Source organism: Pseudophryne corroboree, chromosome 6 (genome assembly GCF_028390025.1).
Source record: "Pseudophryne corroboree isolate aPseCor3 chromosome 6, aPseCor3.hap2, whole genome shotgun sequence".
Lineage (NCBI taxonomy): Eukaryota > Metazoa > Chordata > Amphibia > Anura > Myobatrachidae > Pseudophryne > Pseudophryne corroboree.
The window spans coordinates 373,877,926-373,905,812 of record NC_086449.1 but is presented as its reverse complement, the minus strand read 5'-3'; the positions used below and the strand labels follow the sequence as shown (position 1 = coordinate 373,905,812).

Sequence of the window (27,887 nt, the reverse complement as noted above, 5' to 3'; positions counted from 1 at the left end):
TCTATTTCTCGTAGTCCGTAGTGGATGCTGGGAATAAGACTCATACCAGCCACACCAATCACACCGTATAACTCGTGATACTATACCCAGTTAACAGTATGAAATATAACTGAGCCTCTCAACAGATGGCTCAACAATAACCCTTTAGTTAGGCAATAACTATATACAAGTATTGCAGACAATCCGCACTTGGGATGGGCGCCCAGCATCCACTACAGACTACGAGAAATAGATTTACCGGTGAGTAAAATCTTATTTTCTCTGACGTCCTAGTGGATGCTGGGACTCCATAAGGACCATGGGGATTATACCAAAGCTCCCAAACGGGCGGGAGAGTGCGGATGACTCTGCAGCACCGAATGAGAGAACTGAAGGTCCTCCTCAGCCAGGGTATCAAATTTGTAGAATTTAGCAAACGTGTTTGCCCCTGACCAAGTTGCAGCTCGGCAAAGTTGTAAAGCCGAGACCCCTCGGGTAGCCGCCCAAGATGAGCCCACTTTCCTCGTGGAATGGGCTGTTACCGATTTAGGATGCGGCAATCCAGCCGCAGAATGCTCCAGCTGAATTGTGTTACAAATTCAGCGAGCAATAGTCTGCTTAGAAGCAGGAGCACCTATTTTGTTGGGTGCCTACAGGATAAAAAACGAGTCAGTTTTCCTGACTCCAGCCGTCCTGGAAATATAAATTTTTAAGGCCCTGACTACGTCCAGTAACTTGGAATCTTCCAAGTCCCTAGTAGCCGCAGGCACTACCATAGGTTGGTTCAAGTGAAAAGCTGATACCACCTTAGGGAGAAACTGGGGACGAGTCCTCAATTCTGCCCTATCCATATGGAAAATCAGATAAGGGCTTTTACATGACAAAGCCGCCAATTCTGACACACGCCTGGCCGAAGCCAAGGCCAATAACATGACCACTTTCCACGTGAGATATTTCAAATCCACAGTTTTAAGTGGCTCAAACCAATGTGATTTTAAGAAACTCAACACCACGTTGAGATCCCAAGGTGCCACAGAAGGCACAAAAAGGGGGCTAAATATGTAGCACTCCCTTTACAAATGTCTGAACTCCAGGCAGTGAAGCCAGTTCTTTCTGGAAGAAAATCGACAGAGCCGAAATCTGGACCTTAATGGAACCCAAATTTAGGTCCATAGTCACTCCTGACTGTAGGAAGTGCAGAAAACGACCCAGCTGAAATTCCTCTGTTGGGGCCTTCCTGGCCTCACACCACGCAACATATTTTCGCCAAATACGGTGATAATGGTTTGCGGTTACTTCTTTCCTGGCTTTTATCAGCGTAGGAATGACTTCCTCCGGAATGCCCTTTTGCTTTAGGATCCGGAATTCAACCGCCATGCCGTCCAACGCAGCCGCGGTAAGTCTTGGAACAGACAGGGCCCCTGCTGTAGCAGATCCTGTCTGAGCGGTAGAGGCCATGGGTCCTCTGATATTATTTCTTAAAGTTCTGGGTACCAAGCTCTTCTTGGCCCATCCGGAACCACGAGTATCGTTCTTACTCCTCGTTTTCTTATTATTCTCAGTACCTTTGGTATGAGAGGCAGAGGAGGGAATACATAAACCGACTGGTACACCCACGGTGTCACTAGAGCATCCACAGCTATTGCCCGAGGGTCCCTTGACCTGGCGCAATATCTAGTTTTTTGTTTAGGCAGGACGCCATCATGTCCACCTGTGGCCTTTCCCAACGGTTTACCAACAGTTGGAAGACTTCTGGATGAAGTCCCCACTCTCCCGGGTGTCGGTCGTGTCTGCTGAGGAAGTCTGCTTCCCAGTTGTCCACTCCCGGAATGAACACTGCTGACAGTGCTAAGACGTGATTTTCCGCCCATCGGAGAATCCTTGTGGCTTCTGCCATCGCCATCCTGCTTCTTGTGCCGCCCTGTCGGTTTACATGGGCGACTGCCGTGATTTTGTCCGATTGGATCAGTACCGGCTGGTTTTGAAGCAGAGGCCTTGCCAGACTTAGGGCATTGTAAATGGCCCTCAGTTCCAGAATATTTATGTGTAGGGACGACTCCTGACTTGACCAAAGTCCTTGGAAATTTCTTCCCTGTGTGACTGCCCCCCAGCCTCGAAGGCTGGCATCCGTGGTTACCAGGACCCAGTCCTGTATGCCGAATCTGCGGCCCTCTTGAAGATGAGCACTCTGCAGCCACCACAGTAGAGATACCCTGGTCCTTGGAGACAGGGTTATCAGCCGATGCATCTGAAGATGCGATTCCGACCACTTGTCCAAGAGGTCCCACTGAAAGGTTCTTGCATGGAACCTGCCGAATGGAATTTTGCTTCGTAAGAAGCTACCATTTTTCCCAGGACTCGTGTGCAGTGATGCACCGATACCTGTTTTGGTTTCAGGAGGTCTCTGACTAGAGAGGACAGCTCCTTGGCTTTCTCCTGCGGGAGAAACACTTTTTTCTGTTCTGTGTCCAGAACCATCCCCAGGAACAGCAGGCGTGTGGTAGGAACCAGCAGTGACTTTGGAATGTATAGAATCCATCCGTGCTGTTGTAGCACTTCCCGAGATAGTGCTACTCCGACCAATAACTGCTCCATGGACCTCACCTTTATAAGGAGATCGTCCAGGTACGGGATATTAAAAACTCCCTTTTTTCGAAGGAGTATCATCATTTCTGCCATTACCTTGGTAAAGACCCTCGGTGCCGTGGACAGTCCAAACGGCAGTGTTTGGAATTGGTAATGGCAATCCTGTACCACAAATCTGAGGTACTCCTGGTGAGGATGGTAAATGGGGACATGTAGGTAAGCATCCTTGATGTCCAGGGATACCATGTAATCCCCCTCCTCCAGGCTTGCAATAACCGCCCTGAGCGATTCCATCTTGAACTTGAATTTTTTTATGTATGTGTTCAAGGACTTCAAATTTAAAATGGGTCTCACCGAACCGTCCGGTTTCGGTACCACAAACAGTGTGGAATAGTAACCCCGTCCTTGTTGAAGTAGGGGCACCTTGACTATCACCTGCTGGGAATACAGCTTGTGAATTGCCTCTAGCACAGCCTCCCTGCCTGAGGGAGTTGTCGGCAAGGCAGATTTGAGGAAAACGGCGGGGGGGGAAGACGCCTCGAATTCCAGCCTGTACCCCTGAGATACTACTTGAAGGATCCAGGGATCCACCTGTGAGCGAGCCCACTGATCGCTGAAATTTTTGAGGCGGCCCCCCACCGTACCTGGCTACGCCTGTGGAGCCCCCGCATCATGCAGTGGACTCAGAGGAAGCGGGGGAAGAATTTTGACTCTGGGAACTGGCTGACTGGTGCAGCTTTTTCCCTCTTCCCTCGTCTCTGTGCAGAAAGGAAGCGCCTTTGACCCGCTTGCTTTTCTGAAGCCGAAAGGACTGTACCTGATAATACAGTGCTTTCTTAGGCTGTGAGGAAACCAGAGGTAAAAAAATGTTTCTTCCCAGCTGTTGCTGTGGATACGAGGTCCCAGAGACCATCCCCAAACAATTCCTCACCCTTATAAGGCTCTATGTGCCTTTTAAAGTCAGCATCACCTGTCCAGTGTCGGGTCTCTAATACCCTCCTGACAGAATGGACATTGCATTAATTCTGGATGCCAGCCGGCAAAATATCCCTCTGTGCATCCCTCATATATAAGACGACGACTTATGTTCGCAAAATAGTATCCCTGTTTGACAGGGTAAAGGGGGGTACTCACGGGAGAGATGTGTGCTGAGCGATCTTAACACAGACCGCTCAGCACACATCTCTCACCCCGCTCAGCACAGCGCGATGTGCTGAGCGAGGGGGAAAGCCGACGGGGGGACGCTCACTTCACACAACGGTGAAGTGAGCGACCCGCTAGATTGAGCCTGCATGCAGCTCAATCTAGCATCGGCGATAGCGATGCGCGGGGCCGCGCATCGCTATCGCTGGAGGGCATACACACGGCAGATCCGTGCTTAAAATATAAGCAATCTAGCAAGATTGCTTAGATTTTAAGTACGGATCTCTCCGTGTGTACCCCCCTTTACAGACCACGCTGCAGCAGCACTATCTGCAGGTCTCCGTCTAGTACCTGAGTGTGTAAATACAGACTTCAGGATAGCCTCCTGCTTTTTATCAGCAGGTACCTTCAAAGTGGCCGTATCCTAAGACGGCAGTGCCACCTTTTTTGACAAACGTGTGAGCGCCTTATCCACCCTAGGGGATATCTCCCAGCGTAACTTATCCTCTGGCGGGAAAAGGTACGCCATCATTAACTTTTTAGAAATTACCAGTTTCTTATCGGGGGAACCCACGCTTTTTCACACTTCATTCACTCATTTGATGGGGGAACAAAACACTGCCTGCTTTTTCTCCCCAAACATAAAACCCTATTTTAGTGGTACTTGGGTTAATGTCAGAAATGTGTAACACATTTTTTATTGCCGGGATCATGTAACGGATGTTCCTAGTGGATTGTATATATGTCTCAACCTCGTCGACACTAGAGTCAGACTCCGTGTCGAAATCTGTGTCTGCCATCTGAGGGAGCGGGCGTTTTTGAGCCCCTGATGGCCTTTGAGACGCCTGGGCAGGCGCGGGCTGAGAAGCCGGCTGTCCCATAGCTGTTACGTCATCCAGCCTTTTATGTAAGCAGTTGACACGGTCGGTTAATACCTTCCACCTATCCATCCACTCTGGTGTCGGCCCACAGGGGGCGACATTCCATTTATCGGCATCTGCTCCGCCTCCACATAAGCCTCCTCATCAAACATGTCGACACAGCCGTACCGACACACCGCGCACACACAGGGAATGCTCTGACTGAGGACAGGACCCCACACAGCCCTTTGGGGAGACAGAGAGAGAGTATGCCAGCACACACCAGAGCGCTATATAATGTAGGGATAAACACTATCACTGAGTGAATTTTCCCCAATAGCTGCTTGTATAAACAATATTGCGCCTAAATTTAGTGCCCCCCCTCTCTTTTTAACCCTTTGAGCCTGAAAACTACAGGGGAGAGCCTGGGGAGCTGTCTTCCAGCTACACTGTGAAGAGAAAATGGCGCCAGTGTGGCGAGGTAGATAGCTCCACCCCTTTTTCGCGGACTTTTCTCCCGCTTTTTTATGGATTCTGGCAGGGGTAATTATCACATATATAGCCTCTAGGGCTATATATTGTGATTATTTTGCCAGCCAAGGTGTTTTTATTGCTGCTCAGGGCGCCCCCCCCCCCAGCGCCCTGCACCCTCAGTGACCGGAGTGTGAAGTGTGTATGAGGAGCAATGGCGCACAGCTGCAGTGCTGTGCGCTACCTTGGTGAAGACTGAAGTCTTCTGCCGCCGATTTTCCGGACCATCTTCATGCTTCTGGCTCTGTAAGGGGGACGGCGGCGCGGCTCCGGGAACGAACACCAAGGACGGGTCCTGCGGTCGATCCCTCTGGAGCTAATGGTGTCCAGTAGCCTAAGAAGCCCAAGCTAGCTGCAAGCAGGTAGGTTCGCTTCTTCTCCCCTTAGTCCCTCGTTGCAGTGAGCCTGTTGCCAGCAGGTCTCACTGTAAAATAAAAAACCTAACATATACTTTCTTTCTAGGAGCTCAGGAGAGCCCCTAGTGTGCATCCAGCTCGGCCGGGCACAGAAATCTAACTGAGGTCTGGAGGAGGGGCATAGAGGGAGGAGCCAGTGCACACCAGATAGTACCTAATCTTTCTTTTAGAGTGCCCAGTCTCCTGCGGAGCCCGTCTATTCCCCATGGTCCTTACGGAGTTCCCAGCATCCACTAGGACGTCAGAGAAAGCCATTTGGTCTTTTAGTTCTTTGGTTTGTAGTTAGTGTCTGAATCAATAATATGCGATATCTGTGTACAGCTAGAATAGATTGTGGGTATAAATTGGATGGACTATTATATGATTTATATGATTTTTGTGTTTATTGTTTTCCTTTGTTGAACCTGATCTTGTCTTTGGATAGCAATCCTTTTAAGTGTATATATAAAAATCAAATCTATTCATTAACCGATTCCAGCTGGCTAGGAACAGCCCATAGAGCATGGTAGACATTAGTGTATTATCTAGCAGTAAAGGAAGATGAGAAATACAAATATGACAAGCAATAAACAATAAAAGTAAAAATTAATCAATTCAAAGATTAAATTATACACAAAATATAATATCTTTATGCGGTATTTATCAGGGCCATATAATTATGTTTATTATTAACTATATTTCTCTTCAAGAAAAATGTTCAATATATGGATATCGTTAACTTAATATATATTCAGTACTTTGTATTTATGAAATAAAATATTCTAAAATTGTGTGGTATTCTATTAATGCCATACAATCATGTTTATTTGTTTATTAATTAACTGTATTCCTTTACAAGAATATTGTCCAATATATGGATAATGTTAAATTAACATATATACTAGTACTTTGTATTTATGAAATGAAAGGGTGAATGGTTTAGTTTTTATGTATGTTCTTTAGGAAAGAATATTCAGTATAGAATGAGTTAACTTTGTATCTCCAATTCAATAAATATATGTGGGTTTTTAGATCAGCCACGTTTTACCTTGGATTCTTTTAAATGTGTTTATGTATAACGTCTGTCATTTCATTATTATTGTTTGATTATATAGGGGTATATGCAATTGCCGGCGAATCGCGGCAATTTTTCGCCCGTTTTTTAATTCGACACAATTCGACTGTCGAATTCCGGCAAGTGGGTGCCAAAATTCAGCATATTCAATAAAAAACGGATTCGACAGTCCCGCTGTCGAAAAACGGCCGATTTGATGGATTTTGATCCGATTTTAAAAAACGGGGAAAAACCCGAAAAAAAATTGTGTGGGGTTTCCTCTTCAAAGCATAACCAGCCTCGGGCTCTTCGAGCCGGTCCTGGTTCTAAAAATCCGGGGGGGAAAACTGACCGGGGATCCCCCGTATTTTTAAAACCAGCACCGGGCTCTGCGCCTGGTACAAAAAATACGGGGGACAAAAAGAGTAGGGGTCCCCCGTATTTTTTACACCAGCATCTGGCTCCACTAGCTGGACAGATAATGCCACAGCCGGGGGTCACTTTTATACAGCGCCCTGCGGCCGTGGCATTAAATATCCAACTAGTCACCCCTGGCCGGGGTACCCTGGGGGAGTGGGGACCCCTTCAATCAAGGGGTCCCCCCCCCAGCCACCCAGGGGTGAAGCCCGAGGCTGTCCCCCCATCCAAGGGCTGCGGATGGGGGGCTGATAGCCTTGAGAAAAATGAAAGAATATTGTTTTTTCCAGTAGTAGTAGTAGTACTACTACTACTACTACTACTACTACTACTACTACTACTACTACTACTACAAGTCCCAGCAAGCCTCCCCCGCAAGCTGGTACTTGGAGAACCACAAGTACCAGCATGCGGGAGAAAAACGGGCCCGCTGGTACCTGTAGTTCTACTGGAAAAAAATAAGAATTTACTTACCGATAATTCTATTTCTCATAGTCCGTAGTGGATGCTGGGGACTCCGAAAGGACCATGGGAATAGCGGCTCCGCAGGAGACTGGGCACAAAAGTAAAAAGCTTTAGGACTACCTGGTGTGCACTGGCTCCTCCCCCTATGACCCTCCTCCAAGCCTCAGTTAGGATACTGTGCCCGGACGAGCGTACACAATAAGGAAGGATTTTGAATCCCGGTTAAGACTCATACCAGCCACACCAATCACACCGTACAACTTGTGATCTGAACCCAGTTAACAGCATGATAACAGAAGGAGCCTCTGAAAAGATGGCTCACAACAACAATAACCCGATTTTTGTAACAATAACTATGTACAAGTAATGCAGACAATCCGCACTTAGGATGGGCGCCCAGCATCCACTTACGACTATGAGAAATAGAATTATCGGTAAGTAAATTCTTATTTTCTCTAACGTCCTAGTGGATGCTGGGGACTCCGAAAGGACCATGGGGATTATACCAAAGCTCCCAAACGGGCGGGAGAGTGCGGATGACTCTGCAGCACCGAATGAGAGAACTCCAGGTCCTCCTCAGCCAGGGTATCAAATTTGTAGAATTTAGCAAACGTGTTTGCCCCTGACCAAGTAGCTGCTCGGCAAAGTTGTAAAGCCGAGACCCCTCGGGCAGCCGCCCAAGATGAGCCCACTTTCCGTGTGGAATGGGCTTTTACAGATTTTGGCTGTGGCAGGCCTGCCACAGAATGTGCAAGCTGAATTGTACTACAAATCCAACGAGCAATCGTCTGCTTAGAAGCAGGAGCACCCAGCTTGTTGGGTGCATACAGGATAAACAGCGAATCAGATTTTCTGACTCTAGCCGTCCTGGAAACATATATTTTCAGGGCCCTGACTACGTCCAGCAACTTGGAATCCTCCTAGTCCCTAGTAGCCGCAGGCACCACAATAGGCTGGTTTAAGTGAAATGCTGAAACCACCTTAGGGAGAAATTGAGGACGAGTCCTCAATTCTGCCCTGTCCGTATGAAAAATTAGGTAAGGGCTTTTATAGGATAAAGCCGCCAATTCTGAGACACGCCTGGCTGAAGCCAGGGCTAACAGCATTACCACTTTCCATGTGAGATATTTTAAGTCCACAGTGGTGAGTGGTTCAAACCAATGTGATTTTAGGAATCCCAAAACTACATTGAGATCCCAAGGTGCCACTGGAGGCACAAAAGGAGGCTGTATATGCAGTACTCCCTTGACAAACGTCTGAACTTCAGGAACAGAAGCTAGTTCTTTTTGGAAGAATATTGACAGGGCCGAAATTTGAACCTTAATGGACCCTAATTTGAGGCCCATAGACAGTCCTGTTTGCAGGAAATGTAGGAATCGACCCAGTTGAAATTCCTCTGTAGGGGCCTTCCTGGCCTCGCACCACGCAACATATTTACGCCAAATACGGTGATAATGTTGTACGGTTACATCCTTCCTGGCTTTGATCAGGGTAGGGATGACTTCATCCGGAATGCCTTTTTCCTTCAGGATCCGGCGTTCAACCGCCATGCCGTCAAACGCAGCCACGGTAAGTCTTGGAACAGACATGGTCCCTGCTGGAGCAGGTCCTTTCTTAGAGGTAGAGGCCACGGGTCTTCCGTGAGCATCTCTTGAATTTCCGGGTACCAAGTCCTTCTTGGCCAATCCGGAGCCACGAGTATAGTCTTTACTCCTCTCCTTCTTATGATTCTCAGTACTTTTGGTATGAGAGGAAGAGGAGGGAACACACACACTGACTGGTACACCCACGGTGTTACCAGAGCGTCCACAGCTATTGCCTGAGGGTCCATTGACCTGGCGCAATATCTGTCCAGTTTTTTGTTGAGGCGGGACGCCATCATGTCCACCTTTGGTTTTTCCCAACGGTTCACAATCATGTGGAAGACTTCTGGGTGAAGTCCCCATTCCCCCGGGTGAAGATCGTGTCTGCTGAGGGAGTCTGCTTCCCAGTTGTCCACTCCCGGAATGAACACTGCTGACAGTGCTATCACATGATTTTCCGCCCAGCGAAGAATCCTTGCCACTTCCATCATTGCCCTCCTGCTTCTTGTGCCGCCCTATCTGTTTACGTGGGCGACTGCCGTGATGTTGTCCGACTGGATCAACACCGGCTGACCCTGAAGCAGAGGTCTTGCCTGACTTAAGGCATTGTAAATGGCCCTTAGTTCCAGGATATTTATGTGAAGTGACGTTTCCATGCTTGACCACAAGCCCTGGAAATTTCTTCCCTGTGTGACTGCTCCCCAGCCTCTCAGGCTGGCATCCGTGGTCACCAGGACCCAATCCTGAATGCCGAATCTGCGGCCCTCTAGGAGATGAGCACTCTGTAACCACCACAGGAGAGACACCCTTGTCCTTGGAGACAGGGTTATCCGCTGATGCATTTGAAGATGCGATCCGGACCATTTGTCCAGCAGATCCCACTGAAAAGTTCTTGCGTGGAATCTGCCGAATGGAATCGCTTCGTAAGAAGCCACCATCTTTCCCAGGACCCTTGTGCATTGATGTACTGACACTTGGCCTGGTCTTAGGAGGTTCCTGACTAGGTCGGATAACTCCCTGGCTTTCTCTTCCGGGAGAAACACCTTTTTCTGTACTGTGTCCAGAATCATCCCTAGGAACAGCAGACGTGTCGTCGGAATCAGCTGCGATTTTGGAATATTTAGAATCCATCCGTGCTGTCGTAGTACTACTTGAGATAGTGCTACTCCGACCTCTAACTGTTCTCTGGACCTTGCCCTTATCAGGAGATCGTCCAAGTAAGGGATAATTAAGACGCCTTTTCTTCGAAGAAGAATCATCATTTCGGCCATTACCTTGGTAAAGACCCGGGGTGCCGTGGACAATCTAAACGGCAGCGTCTGAAACTGATAGTGACAGTTCTGTACCACAAACCTGAGGTACCCTTGGTGAGAAGGGCAAATTGGGACATGGAGGTAAGCATCTTTGATGTCCAGCGACACCATATAGTCCCCTTCTTCCAGGTTCGCTATCACTGCTCTGAGTGACTCCATCTTGAACTTGAACCTTTTTATGTAAGTGTTCAAGGATTTCAGATTTAAAATGGGTCTCACCGAGCCGTCCGGCTTCGGTACCACAAACAGCGTGGAATAATACCCCTTTCCCTGTTGTAGGAGGGGTACCTTGATTATCACCTGCTGGGAATACAGCTTGTGAATGGCTTCCAATACCGCCTCCCTGTCGGGGGGAGACGTTGGTAAAGCAGACTTCAGGAACCGGCGAGGGGGAGACGTCTCGAATTCCAATTTGTACCCCTGAGATACTACCTGCAGGATCCAGGGGTCCACTTGCGAGTGAGCCCACTGCGCGCTGAAATTCTTGAGACGGGCCCCCACCGTGCCTGAGTCCGCTTGTAAGGCCCCAGCGTCATGCTGAGGACTTGGCAGAAGCGGGGGAGGGCTTCTGTTCGTGGGAAGAGGCTGTCTGCTGCAGTCTTTTTCCCCTTCCTCTGCCCCGGGGCAGATATGAGTGGCCTTTTGCCCGCTTGCCCTTATGGGGACGAAAGGACTGAGCCTGAAAAGACGGTATCTTTTTCTGCTGCGAGGTGACTTGGGGTAAAAAGGTGGATTTCCCAGCCGTTGCCGTGGCCACCAGGTCCGATAGACCGACCCCAAATAACTCCTCCCCTTTATACGGCAATACTTCCATATGCCGTTTGGAATCCGCATCCCCTGACCACTGTCGTGTCCATAATCCTCTTCTGGCAGAAATGGACATCGCACTTACTCTTGATGCCAGAGTGCAAATATCCCTCTGTGCATCTCACATATATAGAAATGCATCCTTTAAATGCTCTATAGTCAATAATATATTGTCCCTGTCCAGGGTATCAATATTTTCAGTCAGGGAATCCGACCAAGCCACCCCAGCACTGCACATCCAGGCTGAGGCGATTGCTGGTCGCAGTATAATACCAGTATGTGTGTATATACTTTTAAGGATATTTTCCAGCTTCCTATCAGCTGGTTCCTGGAGGGTGGCCGTATCAGGAGACGGTAACGCCACTTGTTTTGATAAGCGTGTGAGCGCCTTATCTACCCTAGGGGGTGTTTCCCAACGCGCCCTAACCTCTGGCGGGAAAGGGTATAATGCCAATAACTTTTTAGAAATTAGCAGTTTTTTATCGGGGGAAACCCACGCTTCATCACACACCTCATTTAATTCATCTGATTCGGGGAAAACTACGGGTAGTTTTTTCACACCCCACATAATACCCTTTTTTGTGGTACTTGTAGTATCAGAAATGTTCAAAACCTCCTTCATTGCCGTGATCATGTAACGTGTGGCCCTACTGAAAAATACGTTTGTTTCCTCACCGTCGACACTGGAGTCAGTATCCGTGTCTGTATCGACCTGAGGTAACGGGCGCTTTAGAGCCCCTGACGGTGTTTGAGACGCCTGTACAGGTATTAACTGATTTGCCGGCTGTCTCATGTCGTCAACAGTCTTTTGTAAAGTGCTGACACTATCACGTAATTCTTTCCATAAGACCATCCAGTCAGGTGTCGACTCCCTAGGGGGTGACATCACTAACACAGGCAATTGCTCCGCCTCCACACCATTTTCCTCCTCATACATGTCGACACAACGTACCGACACACAGCACACACACAGGGAATGCTCTGATAGAGGACAGGACCCCACTAGCCCTTTGGGGAGACAGAGGGAGAGTTTGCCAGCACACACCAGAGCGCTATATATATATATATATATATATATATATATATATATACAGGGATAACCTTATATAAGTGTTTTTCCCTAATATAGCTGTATATATTTATATGCCAATTTAGTGCCCCCCCTCTCTTGTTTTACCCTGTTTCTGTAGTGCAGGACTGCAGGGGAGAGTCAGGGAGCCTTCCTCCAACGGAGCTGTGAGGGAAAAATGGCGCCAGTGTGCTGAGGAGATAGGCTCCGCCCCCTTATCGGCGGCCTTTCTCCCGCTTTTTTATGTAAAAATTGGCAGGGGTTAAATGCATCCATATAGCCCAGGAGCTATATGTGATGTATTTTTAGCCAAAAAAGGTGTTTTTATTGCGTCTCAGGGCGCCCCCCCCCCCAGCGCCCTGCATCCTCAGTGACCGGAGTGTGAAGTGTGCGGAGAGCAATGGCGCACAGCTGCAGTGCTGTGCGCTACCTTATTGAAGACAGGACGTCTTCTGCCGCCGATTTTCCGGACCTCTTCATTCTTCTGGCTCTGTAAGGGGGCCGGCGGCGCGGCTCTGGGACCCATCCATGGCTGGGCCTGTGATCGTCCCTCTGGAGCTAATGTCCAGTAGCCTAAGAAGCCCAATCCACTCTGCACGCAGGTGAGTTCGCTTCTTCTCCCCTTAGTCCCTCGGTGCAGTGAGCCTGTTGCCAGCAGGTCTCACTGAAAATAAAAAACCTACTTTAAACTTTTACACTAAGCAGCTCAGGAGAGCCCCTTAGCCTGCACCCGTCTCGTTCGGGCACAAAAATCTAACTGAGGCTTGGAGGAGGGTCATAGGGGGAGGAGCCAGTGCACACCAGGTAGTCCTAAAGCTTTTTACTTTTGTGCCCAGTCTCCTGCGGAGCCGCTATTCCCATGGTCCTTTCGGAGTCCCCAGCATCCACTAGGACGTTAGAGAAAATACCCAAATAAAAACAGGAGACACACACCGTGAAAGTAAAACTTTATTTCACACCTGTCGACACACACATACTTACCTATGTTGACCCGCCGACTGCCACGCCCCCCTCGTCACTGAAGAATCCGGGGTACCTGTGAATAAAATTATACTCACCTGATCCAGTGTCCAGATTATAATCCACGTACTTGGCAAAAAAAAAAAAAAACGAACACCCGGACTGAAAGGGGTCCCATGTTTACACATGGGACCCCTTTCCCCGAATACAGAGACCCCCCCGTGACTCCTGTCACAGAAAGGTCTCTTCAGCCAATCAGCGAGCGCAACGTCCTGGCACTCTGCTGATTTGCTATGCGCGTCTGAGCTGTCAGACAGCGCATCGCAAAGCCTCTCCATTATATTCAATGGTGGGAACTTTGCGGTCAGGTCACCCGCGGTCAGCCGCTGACCGCGGGTAACCCCACCGCTGACCGCAAAGTTCCCACCATTGAAACTAATGGAGGGAGCTGTGCGATGCGCTGTCTGCCAGCAGACGCGCATACAGCCAATCAGGAGAGTGCCACGAAGTGGCGCTTCCTGATTGGCTGAAGAGACCTTTCTGTGACAGCAGTCACGGGGGGTCTCTGCATTCGGGGAAAGGGGTCCCATGTGTAAACATGGGACCCCTTTCAGTCCGCCTGGTCCGGGTGTTCGTTTTTTTTTTTTTGCCAAGTACGTGGATTATAATAAAAGACAACAGGACACTGGATCAGGCGAGTATAATTCTACTTGGACAAGTGGACAGAGGTCGGCGTGTGAACATAGGTAAGTAGGTGTGTGTCGACATGTGTGAAATAAAGTTTTACTCTCACGGTGTGCGTGTCCTGTTTTTATTTGGGTATTTTTTTTCCAGTAGAACTACAGGTACCAGCGGGCCCGTTTTTCTCCAGCATGCTGGTACTTGTGGTTCTCCAAGTACCAGCTTGCGGGGGAGGCTTGCTGGGACTTGTAGTACTACTGGGAAAAAAACAATATTCTTTCAATTTTCTCAAGGCTATCAGCCCCCCATCCGCAGCCCTTAGATGCGGGGGAGGGGGGCAGCCTCGGGCTTCACCCCTGGCCCTTGGGTGGCTGGGGGGGGGACCCCTTGATTGAAGGGGTCCCCACTCCCCCAGGGTACCACGGCCAGGGGTGACTAGTTGGATATTTAATGCCACGGCCGCAGGGCGCTGTATAAAAGTGACCCCCGGCTGTGGCATTATCTGTCCAGCTAGTGGAGCCCGATGCTGGTGCAAAAAATACGGGGGACCCCTACTCTTTTTGTCCCCCGTATTTATTGCACCAGCACCAGGCGCAGAGCCCGGTGCTGGTTTTAAAAATACAGGGGATCCCCTGTCAGTTTTTCCCCCGGATTTTTAGAACCAGGACCAGCTCGAAGAGCCCGAGGCTGGTTATGCTTAGGAGGGGGGACCCCACGCAATTTTTTTCTTCTGATTTTTAACATTCCATTTAAAAAAAAATATATATATATATATATATATATATATATATATATATATATATATATATATATATATATATATATATATATATATATATATATATATATATATATATATATATATATATATAATACTTGTGCCTCCAAAATAGACAAACCAAGTACCTAATCCCTTCTAATATAAATAGATATGCTATTACCAATAAAAAAAAAAAAAAAACACAAAAAAAAAAACATGTTTTAATATTTTCTATTAGATTCCGCCAGCAAAGTGTGGCGGATTGAAAATGACAAATTTACTGTCTAAAAGCACTGTTGTCGAATTTACAAACTTCAATTGAATATACTTTTGTTGAATTGCCGCATTTGTACCATTGCAGAAATGTCGAATTTGACAAACGTCGAATTTCAAGAAGTCGAATTTGGAAAGTCCGTTTTCTTGGCGAAAAGTACTGAATTGCATTGTCGAAATTTTTTTTTTGGCGAAAATGTCCCGTTTTTCGACATTTTCGGGAATTCGACCGCAATTGCATATACCCCTTAGACTATTCGTTATATAATGAATAAGTGTATTACATTATCTGTAGCCTGATTCAGGATATATAGGGGTCGATTCAATTTGGCAATTTATGAATAGCGCTGGGAATTAGCTCCCGACGCTATTCAATTCAGCTGCTAGTTACCCGCAATTGTCAGGAATTCTTCTCTCATCCCCGGGCGATGAGAGAAGAAACCCGACAAAAGTGCTGCCTCGCGGCTGGCGCGAGGCTGATTCTGTCGGGAATCAGCCTCGCGCCGGGGAGTTAAGTCGGAGAATGCCCGTTCTCCCGACAATTCAACCTGTTTAGTCGGCGAGAACGGCCCATCGCCGACTTAACTGGAGCTGAATTGAATAGCGTCGGGAGCTAATTCCCGGCGCTATTCATAAGTTGCTGAATTGAATCGACCCCATAGAGTATGAGGTGAATACACCAGTTAATTAATAGCACCACCTTGAAGTCGCAACAGGTGTGTGAAATTTCACATATAAAAAGGTCCTCTTTAAGCAAAAATAAGATTTTAAACCTACCGGTAAATCTATTTCACCTAGTCCGTAGATGATGCTGGGGACTCCGTAAGGACCATGGGGTGTAGACGGGCTGCGCAGGAGATAGGGCACCTAAAAAGAACTTTGACTATGGGTGTGCACTGGCTCCTCCCTCTATTCCCCTCCTCCAGACCTCAGTTAGAGAACTGTGCCCAGAGGAGATGGACAATACAAGGCAGGATTTAGCAATCCAAGGGCAAGATTCATACCAGCCCACACCAATCATACCATGTAACCTGGAACATACATAACCAGTTAACAGTATGAACAAAAAAAACAGTAACGGTCCTAGACCGATGTCAACTGTAACATAACCCTTATGTAAGCAACAACTATATACAAGTCTTGCAGAGTTTCCGCACTGGGACGGGCGCCCAGCATCCTCTACGGACTAGGAGAAATAGATTTACCGGTAGGTTTAAAATCTTATTTTCTCTTACGTCCTAGAGGATGCTGGGGACTCCGTAAGGACCATGGGGTTTATACCAAAGCATCCAATCGGGCAGGAGAGTGCGTATGACTCTGCAGCACCGACTGAGCCAACGCTAGGTCCTCATCAGCCAGGGTATCAAACTTGTAGAACTTAGCAAAAGTGTTTGACCCCGACCAAGTCGCCGCTCGGCAAAGTTGTAAAGCCGAGACGCCTCGGGCAGCCGCCCAAGAAGAGCCCACCTTCCTAGTGGAATGGGCCTTAACCGAATTTGGTACTGGCAATCCAGCCGTAGAGTGAGCCTGCTGAATCGTATTACAGATCCAGCGATCAATAGTCTGCTTTGAAGCAGGAGCGCCAATCTTATTGGCCGCATACAGGACAAAGAGCCTGTTTTCCTAATTCTAGCCGTCCTGGCTACATAAATCTTTAAGGCCCTGACTACATCTAGGGATCTGGAATCCTCCAGGTCACCGGTAGCCACAGGCACCACAATAGGTTTAGTCATATGGAACGAAGAAACCACTTTAGGCAAAAATTGCGGACGTGTCCTCAATTCAGCTCGATCCACATGATAAATCAAGTAGGGGCTCTTGTGTGAGAGAGCCGCCAATTCTGACACTCGCCTTGCTGATGCGAAGGCCAACAACATGACCACCTTCAAAGTAAGAAATTTCAACTCAACCTTGTTAAGCGGTTCAAACCAGTGTGATTTTAGGAACTGCAACACCACGTTCAGGTCCCATGGTGCCACTGGAGGCACAAAAGGGGGCTGGATGTGCAGCACTCCCTTTACAAATGTCTGGACTTCTGGAAGAGAAGCCAATTCCTTCTGAAAGAAAATCGAGAGGGCCGAAATCTGTACCTTAACAGAGCCTAATTTCAGGCCCATATCCACTCCTGTCTGTAGGAAGTGGAGAAAACGACCCAGATGAAAATCTTCCGTAGGTGCATTCTTGGTCTCACACCAAGACACATACTTTCGCCAGATACGGTGATAATGTTTTATCGTCAGCTCCTTCCTAGCCTTTATTAAAGTAGGGATGACCTCTTCCGGAATCCCCTTTTTTGCTAGGATTCGGCGTTCAACCGCCATGCCGTCAAACGTAACCGCGGTAAGTCTTGAAATACACAGGGCCCCTGCTGCAACAGGTCTTCCCTCAGAGGAAGAGGCCAGGGGTCTCCTGTGAGCATCTCTTGTAGATCCGAGTACCAGGCCCTTCGAGGCCAGTCTGGGACAACGAGTATCGTCTGTACTCTTCTTCGTCTTATGATCCTCAACACTTTCGTGATGAGAGGAAGAGGAAGAAACACGTAGACCGATTCGAACACCCACGGTGTTACCAGTGCGTCTAGTGCTACTGCCTGAGGGTCCCGAGACCTTGCGCAATACCTCCGAAGATTTTTGTTGAGGCGTGACGCCATCATGTCTATTTGAGGGGTTCCCCAAAGACGTGTTACGTCTGCAAAGACTTCTTGAGGAAGTCCCCACTCTCCTGGATGGAGATCGTGTCTGCTGAGGAAGTCTGCTTCCCAGTTGTCCACTCCCGGAATGAAGACAGCCGACAGAGCGCTTACATGATTTTCCGCCCAGCAAAGAATCCTTGTGGCTTCCGCCATCACGACTCTGCTTCTTGTCCCGCCTTGGCGGTTCACATGAGCCACTGCTGTGGCATTGTCTGATTGAATCAGAACCGGTAGGTTTAGAAGAAAACTCTCCGCTTGTCGAAGGCAGTTGTAAATGGCCCTGAGTTCCAACACATTGATGTGTAGACAGGACTCCTGGTCTGACCAAAGATCCTGAAAAGTCTTTCCCTGTGTGACCGCTCCCCATCCTCGGAGGCTCGCGTCCGTGGTAACCAGGATCCAGTCCTGAATCCCGAAGCGGCGACCCTCCAGCAGGTGAGCACTTTGCAACCACCACAGGAGACCACTCTGGTTCCTGGGGACAGTTATTTTCCTATGTAAGTGCAGATGGGACCCTGACCACTTGTCCAGAACGTCCCATTGAAAAGTCCTTGCATGGAACCTTCCGAAGGGAATGGCCTCGTAGGCCGCCCCCATTTTCCCCAGAACTCAACTGCATTGGTAAACTAACACCCTTTTCGGTTTTAGCAGGTCTCTGACCATGTTCTGGATGTCTTGGGCCTTCTCTATTGGGAGAAAGACCTTCATTTGTTCCGTATCCAGTGTCATACCTAGGAACGGTAGTCGAGTTGTCGGAATCAACTGTGACTTTGGTAGATTCAGAATCCAACCGTGTTGCTGGAGCACTCTCAGAGAGAGCGCCACACTGCTCAGCAATTTCTCCCTTGATCTCGCTTTTATCAGGAGATCGTCCAAGTATGGGATAATTGTGACTCCATGCTTGCGCAGGACCACCATCATTTCCGCCATTATTTTGGTGAAAATCCTCGGGGCCGTGGAAAGTCCAAACGGCAACGTCTGAAATTGGTAATGACAATCCTGTACAGCGAATCTCAGGTACTCCTGATGGGGGGCATATATGGGGACATGAAGGTACGCATCCTTTATGTCCAGAGACACCATAAACTCCCCCTCCTCCATGTTGGCTATTATCGCTCTGAGAGATTCCATTTTGAATTTGAATCTTTTTATGTACAGGTTTAGGGATTTCAGATTTAAAATCGGTCTGACCGTACCGTCCGGTTTCGGGACCACAAATAGGGTTGAATAGTAACCTCTTCCCTGCTGGTGCAGGGGAACCTTGATTACCACTTGCTGCATACACAGCGTTTGAATTGCAGCTAACACTACATCCCTTTCCGATGTGGAAGCTGGTAGGGCCGATTTGAAAAATCGGCGCGGGGGCACCTCCTCGAATTCCAATTTGTAACCTGGGAAACTATTTCCAACACCCAGGGATTCAGGTCCGAACTGACCCAGGCCTGACTGAAAAGTCGAAGACGTGCCCCCACCGGTGCGGACTCCCTCAGGGGAGTCCCAGCGTCATGCTGTGGCTTTTGGAGCAGCCGGGGAGGACTTTTGTTCCTGGGCACCTGCCGAAGCAGGTGCTCTCTTGCCTCTGCCCTTACCTCTGGCGAGGAAAGAGGATCCCCGACCTCTTTTGGACTTGTGCGACCGAAAGGACTGCATCTGATAGGGTGTTGCTTTCTATTGCGGTTAGGGAATATATGGTAAAAAATTAGATTTACCTGCTGTAGCTGTGGAAACCAGGTCTGTCAGCCCATCCCCAAACAATACATCACCCTTATAGGGTAGTACTTCCATATGTTTTTTGGAATCCGCATCACCCGTCCATTGGCGAGTCCATAAGGACCTTCTCGCTGAGATAGACATGGCATTGGCCCTGGAAGATAGCAATCCAATGTCCCTTTGAGCATCCCTCATAAATAAGACTGCGTCTTTTATATGGGCTAGAGGTAGGAATATAGTATCCTTATCCATAGTATCAAAGTGATCTGTCAGCTCATCTGTCCAAGCTGCAATTGCGCTACACACCCATGCCGACACAATCGTCAGTCTTAACACAGCACCCGTATGAGAATAAATACCCTTTAATGTCGTTTCTTGCCTGCGATCTGCAGGGTCCTTAAGGGCCGCTGTGTCAGGAGACGGTAGCGCCACTTTCTCGGACAAGCGCGTCAGGGCCTTGTCCACAGTGGGGGGTGATTCCCAAATCTCCCTGTCCTGCTTAGGGAAAGGGTATGCCATAAAAATTCTTTTGGGGATCTGCGGTCTCTTATCTGGAGTCTCCCAAGCTTTTCCAAAGAACTCATTTAATTCATGAGATGTGGGAAAATTAATAATCTGTTTCTTTTCCTTAAACATGTGTACCCTTGTGTCGGGGACCGAGGGTTCATCCACAATATGCAACATATCCCTTATTGCCACAATCATGCACCGAATGGTTTTGGTCACCCTAGGGTGCAATTTTACTTCGTCATAGTCGACACTGGAATCAGAATCCGTGTCTGTAGTAGTGTCTTGTGTCAAGGGACGCTTTTGAGACCCCGACGGGCCCTGTGAGTCGGTCCAATCTGAGGATTGACCGCCTGATGTCCCCCCTAAACCAGCCTTATCAAGCCTTTTATGTAAAGATGTCACACTTGCATGCAACGTATGCCACATATCCATCCAATCTGGAGTCGGCACAACCGAAGTGGACACACCACTCATTTGCTCCACCTCCTCCTTGGAGAAGCCTTCCGCCTCAGACATGTCGACACACACGTACAGACACCCCACACACACACAGGGAGTTACCTATAAGGGGACAAAACCCCAACCAGGCCCTTAGGAGAGACAGAGAGATAGAGTATGCCAGCACACACCCAGCGCTTAAAAACACTGGAATATATGACCAGATAGCGCTGTTATATGTATATAATTGTAATCTCACTGCGTCGCCAAAGTGCCCCCCTCCTCTTTTTTCCAGCCTGTGAAGCTCAGCAGGGGAGAGAACAGGGAGCCAGCGTTTCCTCGTGCATTCTCTGTAGAGAAAATGGCACTGGTTAGTGCTGAGGATCAAGCCCCGCCCACCCAACGGCGGGCTTCGGTCCCATCAACTTTGTATAGAAAAATGGCGGGGGTTACCGGATTTACTGTGCCACAGCCTAATCCATGTTTATCCATGCCAAATATGAGGAATATTGCTGCCCAGGGCGCCCCCCCCCCCCCTGCACCCTTCAGTGCGTGTGTGTGCGTGTGCGTGTGACTGGGAGCAATGGCGCGCAGCTTACCGCTGCGCGCTTACCTCATGAAGATCTGACGTCTTCTGCCGCCTGAAGTCTTCTTTGCCTTCTCATACTCACCCGGCTTCTATCTTCGGCATCTGTGAGGAGGACGGCGGCGCGGCTCCGGGACGAACCCCAGGTGAAACCTGTGTTCCGACTCCCTCTGGAGCTAATGGTGTCCAGTAGCCTTAGAAGCAGTGCCCAACTTAACAAGCCAGCTCTGCTTCTCTCTCCTCGGTTGCCAACAGGACTCCCTGAAAATAAAAAATAAAAAACCTAACAAAATTATTTTTCCACAGAAAACTCTGGAGAGCTCTCTGCAGTGCACCCATTCTTCTCTGGGCACAAGATCTAACTGAGGTCTGGAGGAGGGGCATAGAGGGAGGAGCCAGTGCACACCCATAGTCAAAGTTCTTTTTAGGTGCCCTATCTCCTGCGGAGCCCGTCTATACCCCATGGTCCTTACGGAATCCCCAGCATCCTCTAGGACGTAAGAGAAAGGAGTATCACCTATGGAAAAAGTAACAGGAAGTTACGAAACACGTAATAGGACTCCTTCTGTAAACTGCTTTGAGTTTTGGGAATCCCGTCCGGCATCCACTGATCATTAGCGTCTCACACCACTGGTCCCGCAGACTGAAACCGCCAGCCGCACAAGACACTGCCGATAGGAAGCCGCTCTCGGCCCGAGACGTCAAACACTGCCAGCTACGAGCTGTTAAGCCCGGGGACGCTCGGGCTTCAACTTCTCATCACACTGCAAACAAGTTCCCGATACAAGCGGGATAGTGCGAGTAGCAGCAAGCAGCGGACGGCTTTTTTTGTTATGCATATGCGGCAAATGGGAAACAAGTGTGAGCACCATTATTAGTATTCAGCCTGGGGGAATTTTTACAGCATTTTGTTATCTACGGGACCCCAGATCAACATTAATATATCCATATGGATAAACTGATTTTATTTGGGACTGAATCCACATTAAGTATTGAGGACATTGAGTCACCCCAAGTAACGGGGTTGATACAATTTGGTTCATAATACTATTATTTGATACCAACTACAGTTGTGTCTATTAGGTGTTGTTTTTTAATTATCTGGCTACAGTCCATTGTATGTATGATTATGTGTAATACATTTTTATATAGTTTTTCTATACGGGTTATCTAATCCATTTTATCGGTTCTCTAGCGCGACCTTTTTTATGAATTGTGTATTGTTCTACTTCTGAAGCCGGGACAGCTAAGCTTCTAAAGGTTAGACGCAATAGAACTGTTAATTAACTATATGGTTATGAAATGATAGTGTTTTAAAAGAACGTATACACTAATCCGCGCTGTCAGGCATGTTTCTATAATTCCAGCATAAATGTACTTTTTCTGCATTTATTTGGAAGCCAAGCTTTGCTGCATTTGTGCAGAGACTATCTAGGATGTTTTGGGCACACTGCATGTTTTCAGCTAGGTACCCATTTCAGAGTAATTAAATACTGCCAGTGGTAATAACCATCCTCTCGGCTGGATTTATCACACTGGATACACTTCAATTAATATAGTGCAGCATGGGATCGTTATATTTATGTAAACTGTATAAAAACTGAATTTGACGACCATATTCAAAACGGACATCAATCTGATACATTCACCCAAACAATGGCAAACTCCAGCTATTCAATGTGAGTTTTTAAAGAACACAGGATCCCGAGACACTAAAGAACCTTTCAGAAAGTATTATACAGACCAAAGAATCCACTGGCCAAAAGGCCTGACGTAAGCATGCTCTGCCATTTGCATGTCCCAGCAACAGGCATGTTTGGCTGGCTGAGCAACAAGTCAAATATTTATGCACAGCGCGATAACTCCTGCAAAAGCTGCTGTACCCAACAACCGATGATGCTCACCTATATTCAACAGGGAAAGCTAAACTAGAACAGCATTCAGTGTCAGACCATGCCCATGTTTTAATCAAGCAGAGGTGGATCAAAAGACCCATAACCCCAGGAAGCAGCAGCTGGCATTTAATAGCAGACATTTGGATTCATGTGAAGCTCTCATGGACGTGTAAGCCTAATCACTGAGTAAAGACACAGATTCATTCATTCATTTAGCCACTTCCTTTACTTTATATTCCACAGCGCTTCATCCTCAGCCATCAGCAGCAAACAGAAAGCTTTGAAAAGTGCAATCTGTTTCTGCAAACAAACCAGCCCTATGGTAACTTGATAATAACAAAATGTAGCACTAAATTCGTCCAGTTACATATTATGTGTGAGTTTTTATTGCCTATATGTAAAGTAATCCGGCACACAGGTAAAGGCAGATTGGTCACTTATGCTGGAAACACATAGATGGTATATTGACCGGACGATATATCATTTGCAGATCGGTGGTTCTGTACAAAAGATATCTGAATGTCGTCGTTCAAAGACACTGCATCGACCCTGCAGCACAGCTGAAACCAATATATCTGTGTATATTGGCGCATCTGGCTTGCGTGGCCATCCAGTTGTAATGTCAGTTCAGACACACTGATAGGTTGATCGATAAGGGTGTATGCTTCCAAGAATCGGCCATTTCATAAGCACAACAACAGGTGGGCAGATAGATCTGCCAGATGTGCACCCAGCCTTACAGTATGTTTGTAGTCAAAAGACTGACACTGGAATCCAAACACTGATCACAATGCCGGCATCCAATAGCTGGGACGTCGGAGAGGTAAGCTCCAGGGTGGGGATAGGCTTAGGTTGCAGGAGGAGGGGGGTTAGGCACCAAGGATGATGGGGGGGGGAGGAGTTAGGGGTGAGGTGTAGCTTAATTCCCGACCCCAGTTGGGATTTTAAGCCACGGGATGCCACGTCAGTATTCTGACCACAGGCATTTCAGCCCCAACCCCTTACAGTTATGGTAGTTTTTGCCACACACACGAAAGATCAGGCAATTTGCTGCATTTCAAAACCCTACTATTAAGACACTTGTTGCTCTTGCTATTGCCCTACCATAATGTTCATCTACTGGTGCACAGGGAGAATTAAAAGAAAAAAGTTGTTGAGGCTAAAGCAGAAACTATATACACAACATCAATGGGATGAAGAGCCCAAATACCTGAGCAATCAAGAATTCCTCTGTGAACAGATACCACTATACATTCATATTTTTAAGGCAAAATGGTTACTTTTCCTATGACAAACATAAAACATGTTTGGTTGCTGTATTTTCTATAACCAAATCACTGTATGTCATACCAAACAAAGGCTTCCACTGCAAGGGTGGGGGGATACCCCATGTATGCAACTCCAAATTAACAAACAAAAACAAAAAAAATAATAGGAAGCCTTTTCACTGTGGCCCTATACTTTCAACGGCAGAAATAACAGGTGTGGAAAGTCTTTTCTGGTCATAATACTAATTGGCTTGTATCAGCCAGGTACTAGCCAACAATAGTCTGTAATACCAACAACCAGGATGCACTCATTCGTATTAAACCTGCTAATTTAGAATTTTGATTACATATGAGCGGCTAAGAAAGAGGGTATTGTGGTCCCTGAATGTTCCTCTACTGACTCATTTAATCTTGGAGAATAAAGGTGCTCTGATTAATACCAATTTATGCCTGACTTCTTTCACCTTTAAACAGATCTACATTTACTTCTCATAAGTGCTTATGGTGCATAGGCCAGACGTCATATGTTCCACATCTGTACCTGTAATTTCCTTACACAGAACTCTGAAGCCTTTGTTTTTCTTTAATAAACCAAGTTCCATTCAGTGTTTTAGGAGTTCAGCTTAAGTATAATGTCATGCAATAACACATGGGATCTGGGACAAGTATCCAGACCCTAAGGCACCCGAAGCATAATCCCTGATACGTGCCAGGTAAGAGGGCTCCCAGTGACTCAATTAGCTGTGGTAAGTTACCGCAGCTAATAGAATACTCGCCTACATAGAGTGCTATAAAAATTTATGAAACCACATGAGGCAGTGACTCACCGTAGCTGCACTATAGAGTGTAGTAACACCAGATATACAAACATGTAGGCCAGTGTATTCATATCGGAGTTTGAGGGGAGGGAGATAATGAAATCAGTAACACCAGTCTAAGGTCCCTGATTAGCATAGCAACTGATGTGGAAGTACTAATAAGCTGGCTGATAATAAAAAGTGCTGATGTAGTGCACAAAGTAATGCTACAGTCAAGACAAGAACAATGCAAATCATAAGACAATGTAACTTAAAAGATTGGACATTCTGGCATACACTATACAATTATTTGGCAGATCATCTGGTTGGAATGAAAATGTGGTAATGGAAGAGAGAAAATGACAATCGACCATTTGCTCCCAAACACTAGAAAATAGACAAAACCCGTTGTTTAGACAAACTGGTTAAATCGCAGATTTAACCAATTCGTCTGAAAGACAATTCTTATCCGTTTTACAGTGTTTTGGGAGCAAATACTCGATTGCCATTGTTTCTCATCCACTACCAGATTTTCATTCCAACCAGACAGATCTGGCAGATGATCTGTCAAATTGTATAATGTATTCCCAGCTTGGATTTGCATTATGTAAATAGCAAAGGTTGGTGCTCTAAAGGGGTGTACACACAGAGAGATCCGTGGTTAAAATCTAAGCAATCTGACTAGACTGCTTAGAAGTTAAGCACGGATCTCTCGTGTGTATGCCCCCTAGCGATAGCGATGCGCAGGAATATCGCCAGTGCTAGATCAATCTAGCAGGTCGCTCACTTGAGCGCTGTGTGAAGTGAGCGGCCCCCCTTCGTCGTCGCCCCCCCACCACTCAGCACACATCACGCTGTGCTGAGCGGGGGTGGGGGAGAAATGTGTGCTGAGCGGTCTCTGATGGATTGCTCAGCACACATCTCTCTAGTGTGTACCCCCCTTAACACCAACCATAATGCTTAGGTCAAAATGTGTCTACTATGAGTAGCAACAAAAGAAATACAGTTATGACAAGAGTTTGTGGGAGAAACTTATCAAATTACGGAGAAAGAAAGTAACAATTAGTTCCTGTCATTTTTCTAGCAAAGTATATAACATGGAAGTTAGAAGCCGATCAGCTGGTACTCTAGATCTCTTCAAGCTTAAACAACTTCTCCTGTGTCTCTCCCTAATATTTGCATATTAAATTACCAAAGCAATTGCCTTTCCAGTTTCCCCCCAAAAAAAGGGCAGGTGCAGTATGAATTAAGCATTACTCAAGTGCCTACATATGTATTAGATATTATTACTACATTTTATTTAGCCACCACCTTCAGTGTCACAGCTTAACAAAGGTGCAAATGTTGTAGAACTATCAGCATGACCTGCAAGCCTCTATATGGCTGTTTATGCTGAGACTTTTAGTTCTACAACAGGTTTCCTAATCATAATAAAGATAGGCAGGACATCCCAAGGTCACCCAGCTGTGATGGCAGCAGGGAAGATGGCCATGTGATTGTGCCCTGATCCTCAGCACAGGCTCTTTGCGGCAGCGGAGACGCACTGAATAGGATGGAGAAAGCCAACCACAGGCCGGATGATCAAGGACCAATCAGAACAGAAGGAAGGACGGAGTGATCTCCTAGCGCCAACCGGTGCGCTCACCTGAGCGCATCACACCATGGCAACTGCGCGCACCCTCTCGCCAAGAGATGGAGGAAAAATAGTCCCCAGCTCTTCACAGATTAACGTTGACTTCGGGAGAGAAATATGACCAGGCCCCGCCGCCACCGGGGAACAGAGGACCATGCAGCGGAGGCCGATGTGGCACGGGGATGACAGCAGGGTGTGAGTGGGGAGAGTATGTAACAAGACGCAACCGGAGCGGGTGTCAGGGAATAATAGCAGAGACGATAAGAATAGCTCGGGTGACTGACACCCGGGGACTAGAGAGGACAGGCCGGGTGACGTCACGGCACAGCTGGGGATGATCGGCCGCTGCAGCCGGGTACATGTACCGGGTGACAGGGCTCTCTCTCACACACACACAGCATGCGGGCGTCACAGTGTGACCCGGGTCACATTACCTTCTTCACCGTGCGCGGGGCCTCGCTGACCGCCCCCTCCGGGCTGCCCATACACTCCCCGCCATCCCGGGGGCGCTGTGCCGGGTCACTCCTCTTCATGGCCGATGCAGGGATCCCCTTCATAGGCTGGCTAAGCAGGGGCGCCCCGTTGTTGTCGTCAGGCTCGGCGGCCAGGATAGCGACGTTGGAGGCGACGGCAGCTACGGTGACGGTTCCCTCGTCTGGCCGCTCCCTGGCTGCCTCCTTCAGCTCTACCTCTGCCATCTTTGCGGCAACGACCTGCACGGACATAGCGAGAAGAGACCGACTCGACGACGATGATAACTGCTGTACTTCGGCTCCTCTCCCTGAGTCCTCGACCGCGGTCTCCTCTCCTCCTGATGCACACACAAACACTAGCACGCTGCCGGCAGCCGCTAACACGCCCCCACCGACCAGCCTCCGCCGCCGCCGCCGTGCCTCATGGGAAGCGTAGTCGCACTCATTGCCTGTTCCTGAGCAGATAACCCGCGTCGGACTACAAACCCCGACCTGCTCTGCGCTCCACGCGTCTCCTAGCAAGGCATGCCGGGATACGTAGTAACAACTCACTTTCAGTGTGGCCTCAGCCCTGTCATATCACTACACTGACCAGCATGCTTTGCGCTGAGACCTGAAGATTAAAGCTGAGCTTGCTAGGGTACATTCTATTTCAATTCTCTTTATTAGCAATAGTGTAGAATAGATTAATCATTATCTAGATTCTAGAAGGCCCTTTGGTATATGGCAGTGGTTCTCAAACTCTGTCCTCAGGACCCCACACAGTGCATGTTTTGCAGGTAACCCAGCAAGTGCACAGGTGTATTAATTACTCACTGACACATTTTAAAAGGTCCACAGGTGGAGCTAATTATTTCACTTGTGATTCTGTGAGGAGACCTGGAAAACATGCACTGTGTGGAGTCCTGAGGACCGAGTTTGAGAACCTGTGGTATATGGTAAATGGTGCGCAGCTCTTTAAAAAGAATGCAAGGCTGGAGGTTTGAAGTGATCAGTGACAGGATTTTTT

General features: G+C 47.8%; 1 protein-coding gene across 4 annotated transcripts in view; it reads right to left on the bottom strand.

The window, feature by feature from the left end:
• The window catches only part of AHCYL2 (adenosylhomocysteinase like 2), a 301,797-nt gene extending 274,492 nt beyond the window's left edge, over positions 1 to 27,305 (bottom strand). For 2 of the 4 annotated variants that reach the window (XM_063926722.1, XM_063926724.1), the window contains exon 1: positions 26,840 to 27,303. In XM_063926722.1, the coding sequence (XP_063782792.1) occupies positions 26,840 to 27,130 (291 nt within the window). In that variant the 5' untranslated portion in view covers positions 27,131 to 27,303. Of the gene's footprint in view, positions 1 to 26,839 lie in introns of all 4 variants that reach the window. The other 2 variants (XM_063926721.1, XM_063926723.1) reach the window with 2 other exon arrangements.
• Between the last annotated feature and the right edge of the window lie 582 nt (positions 27,306 to 27,887).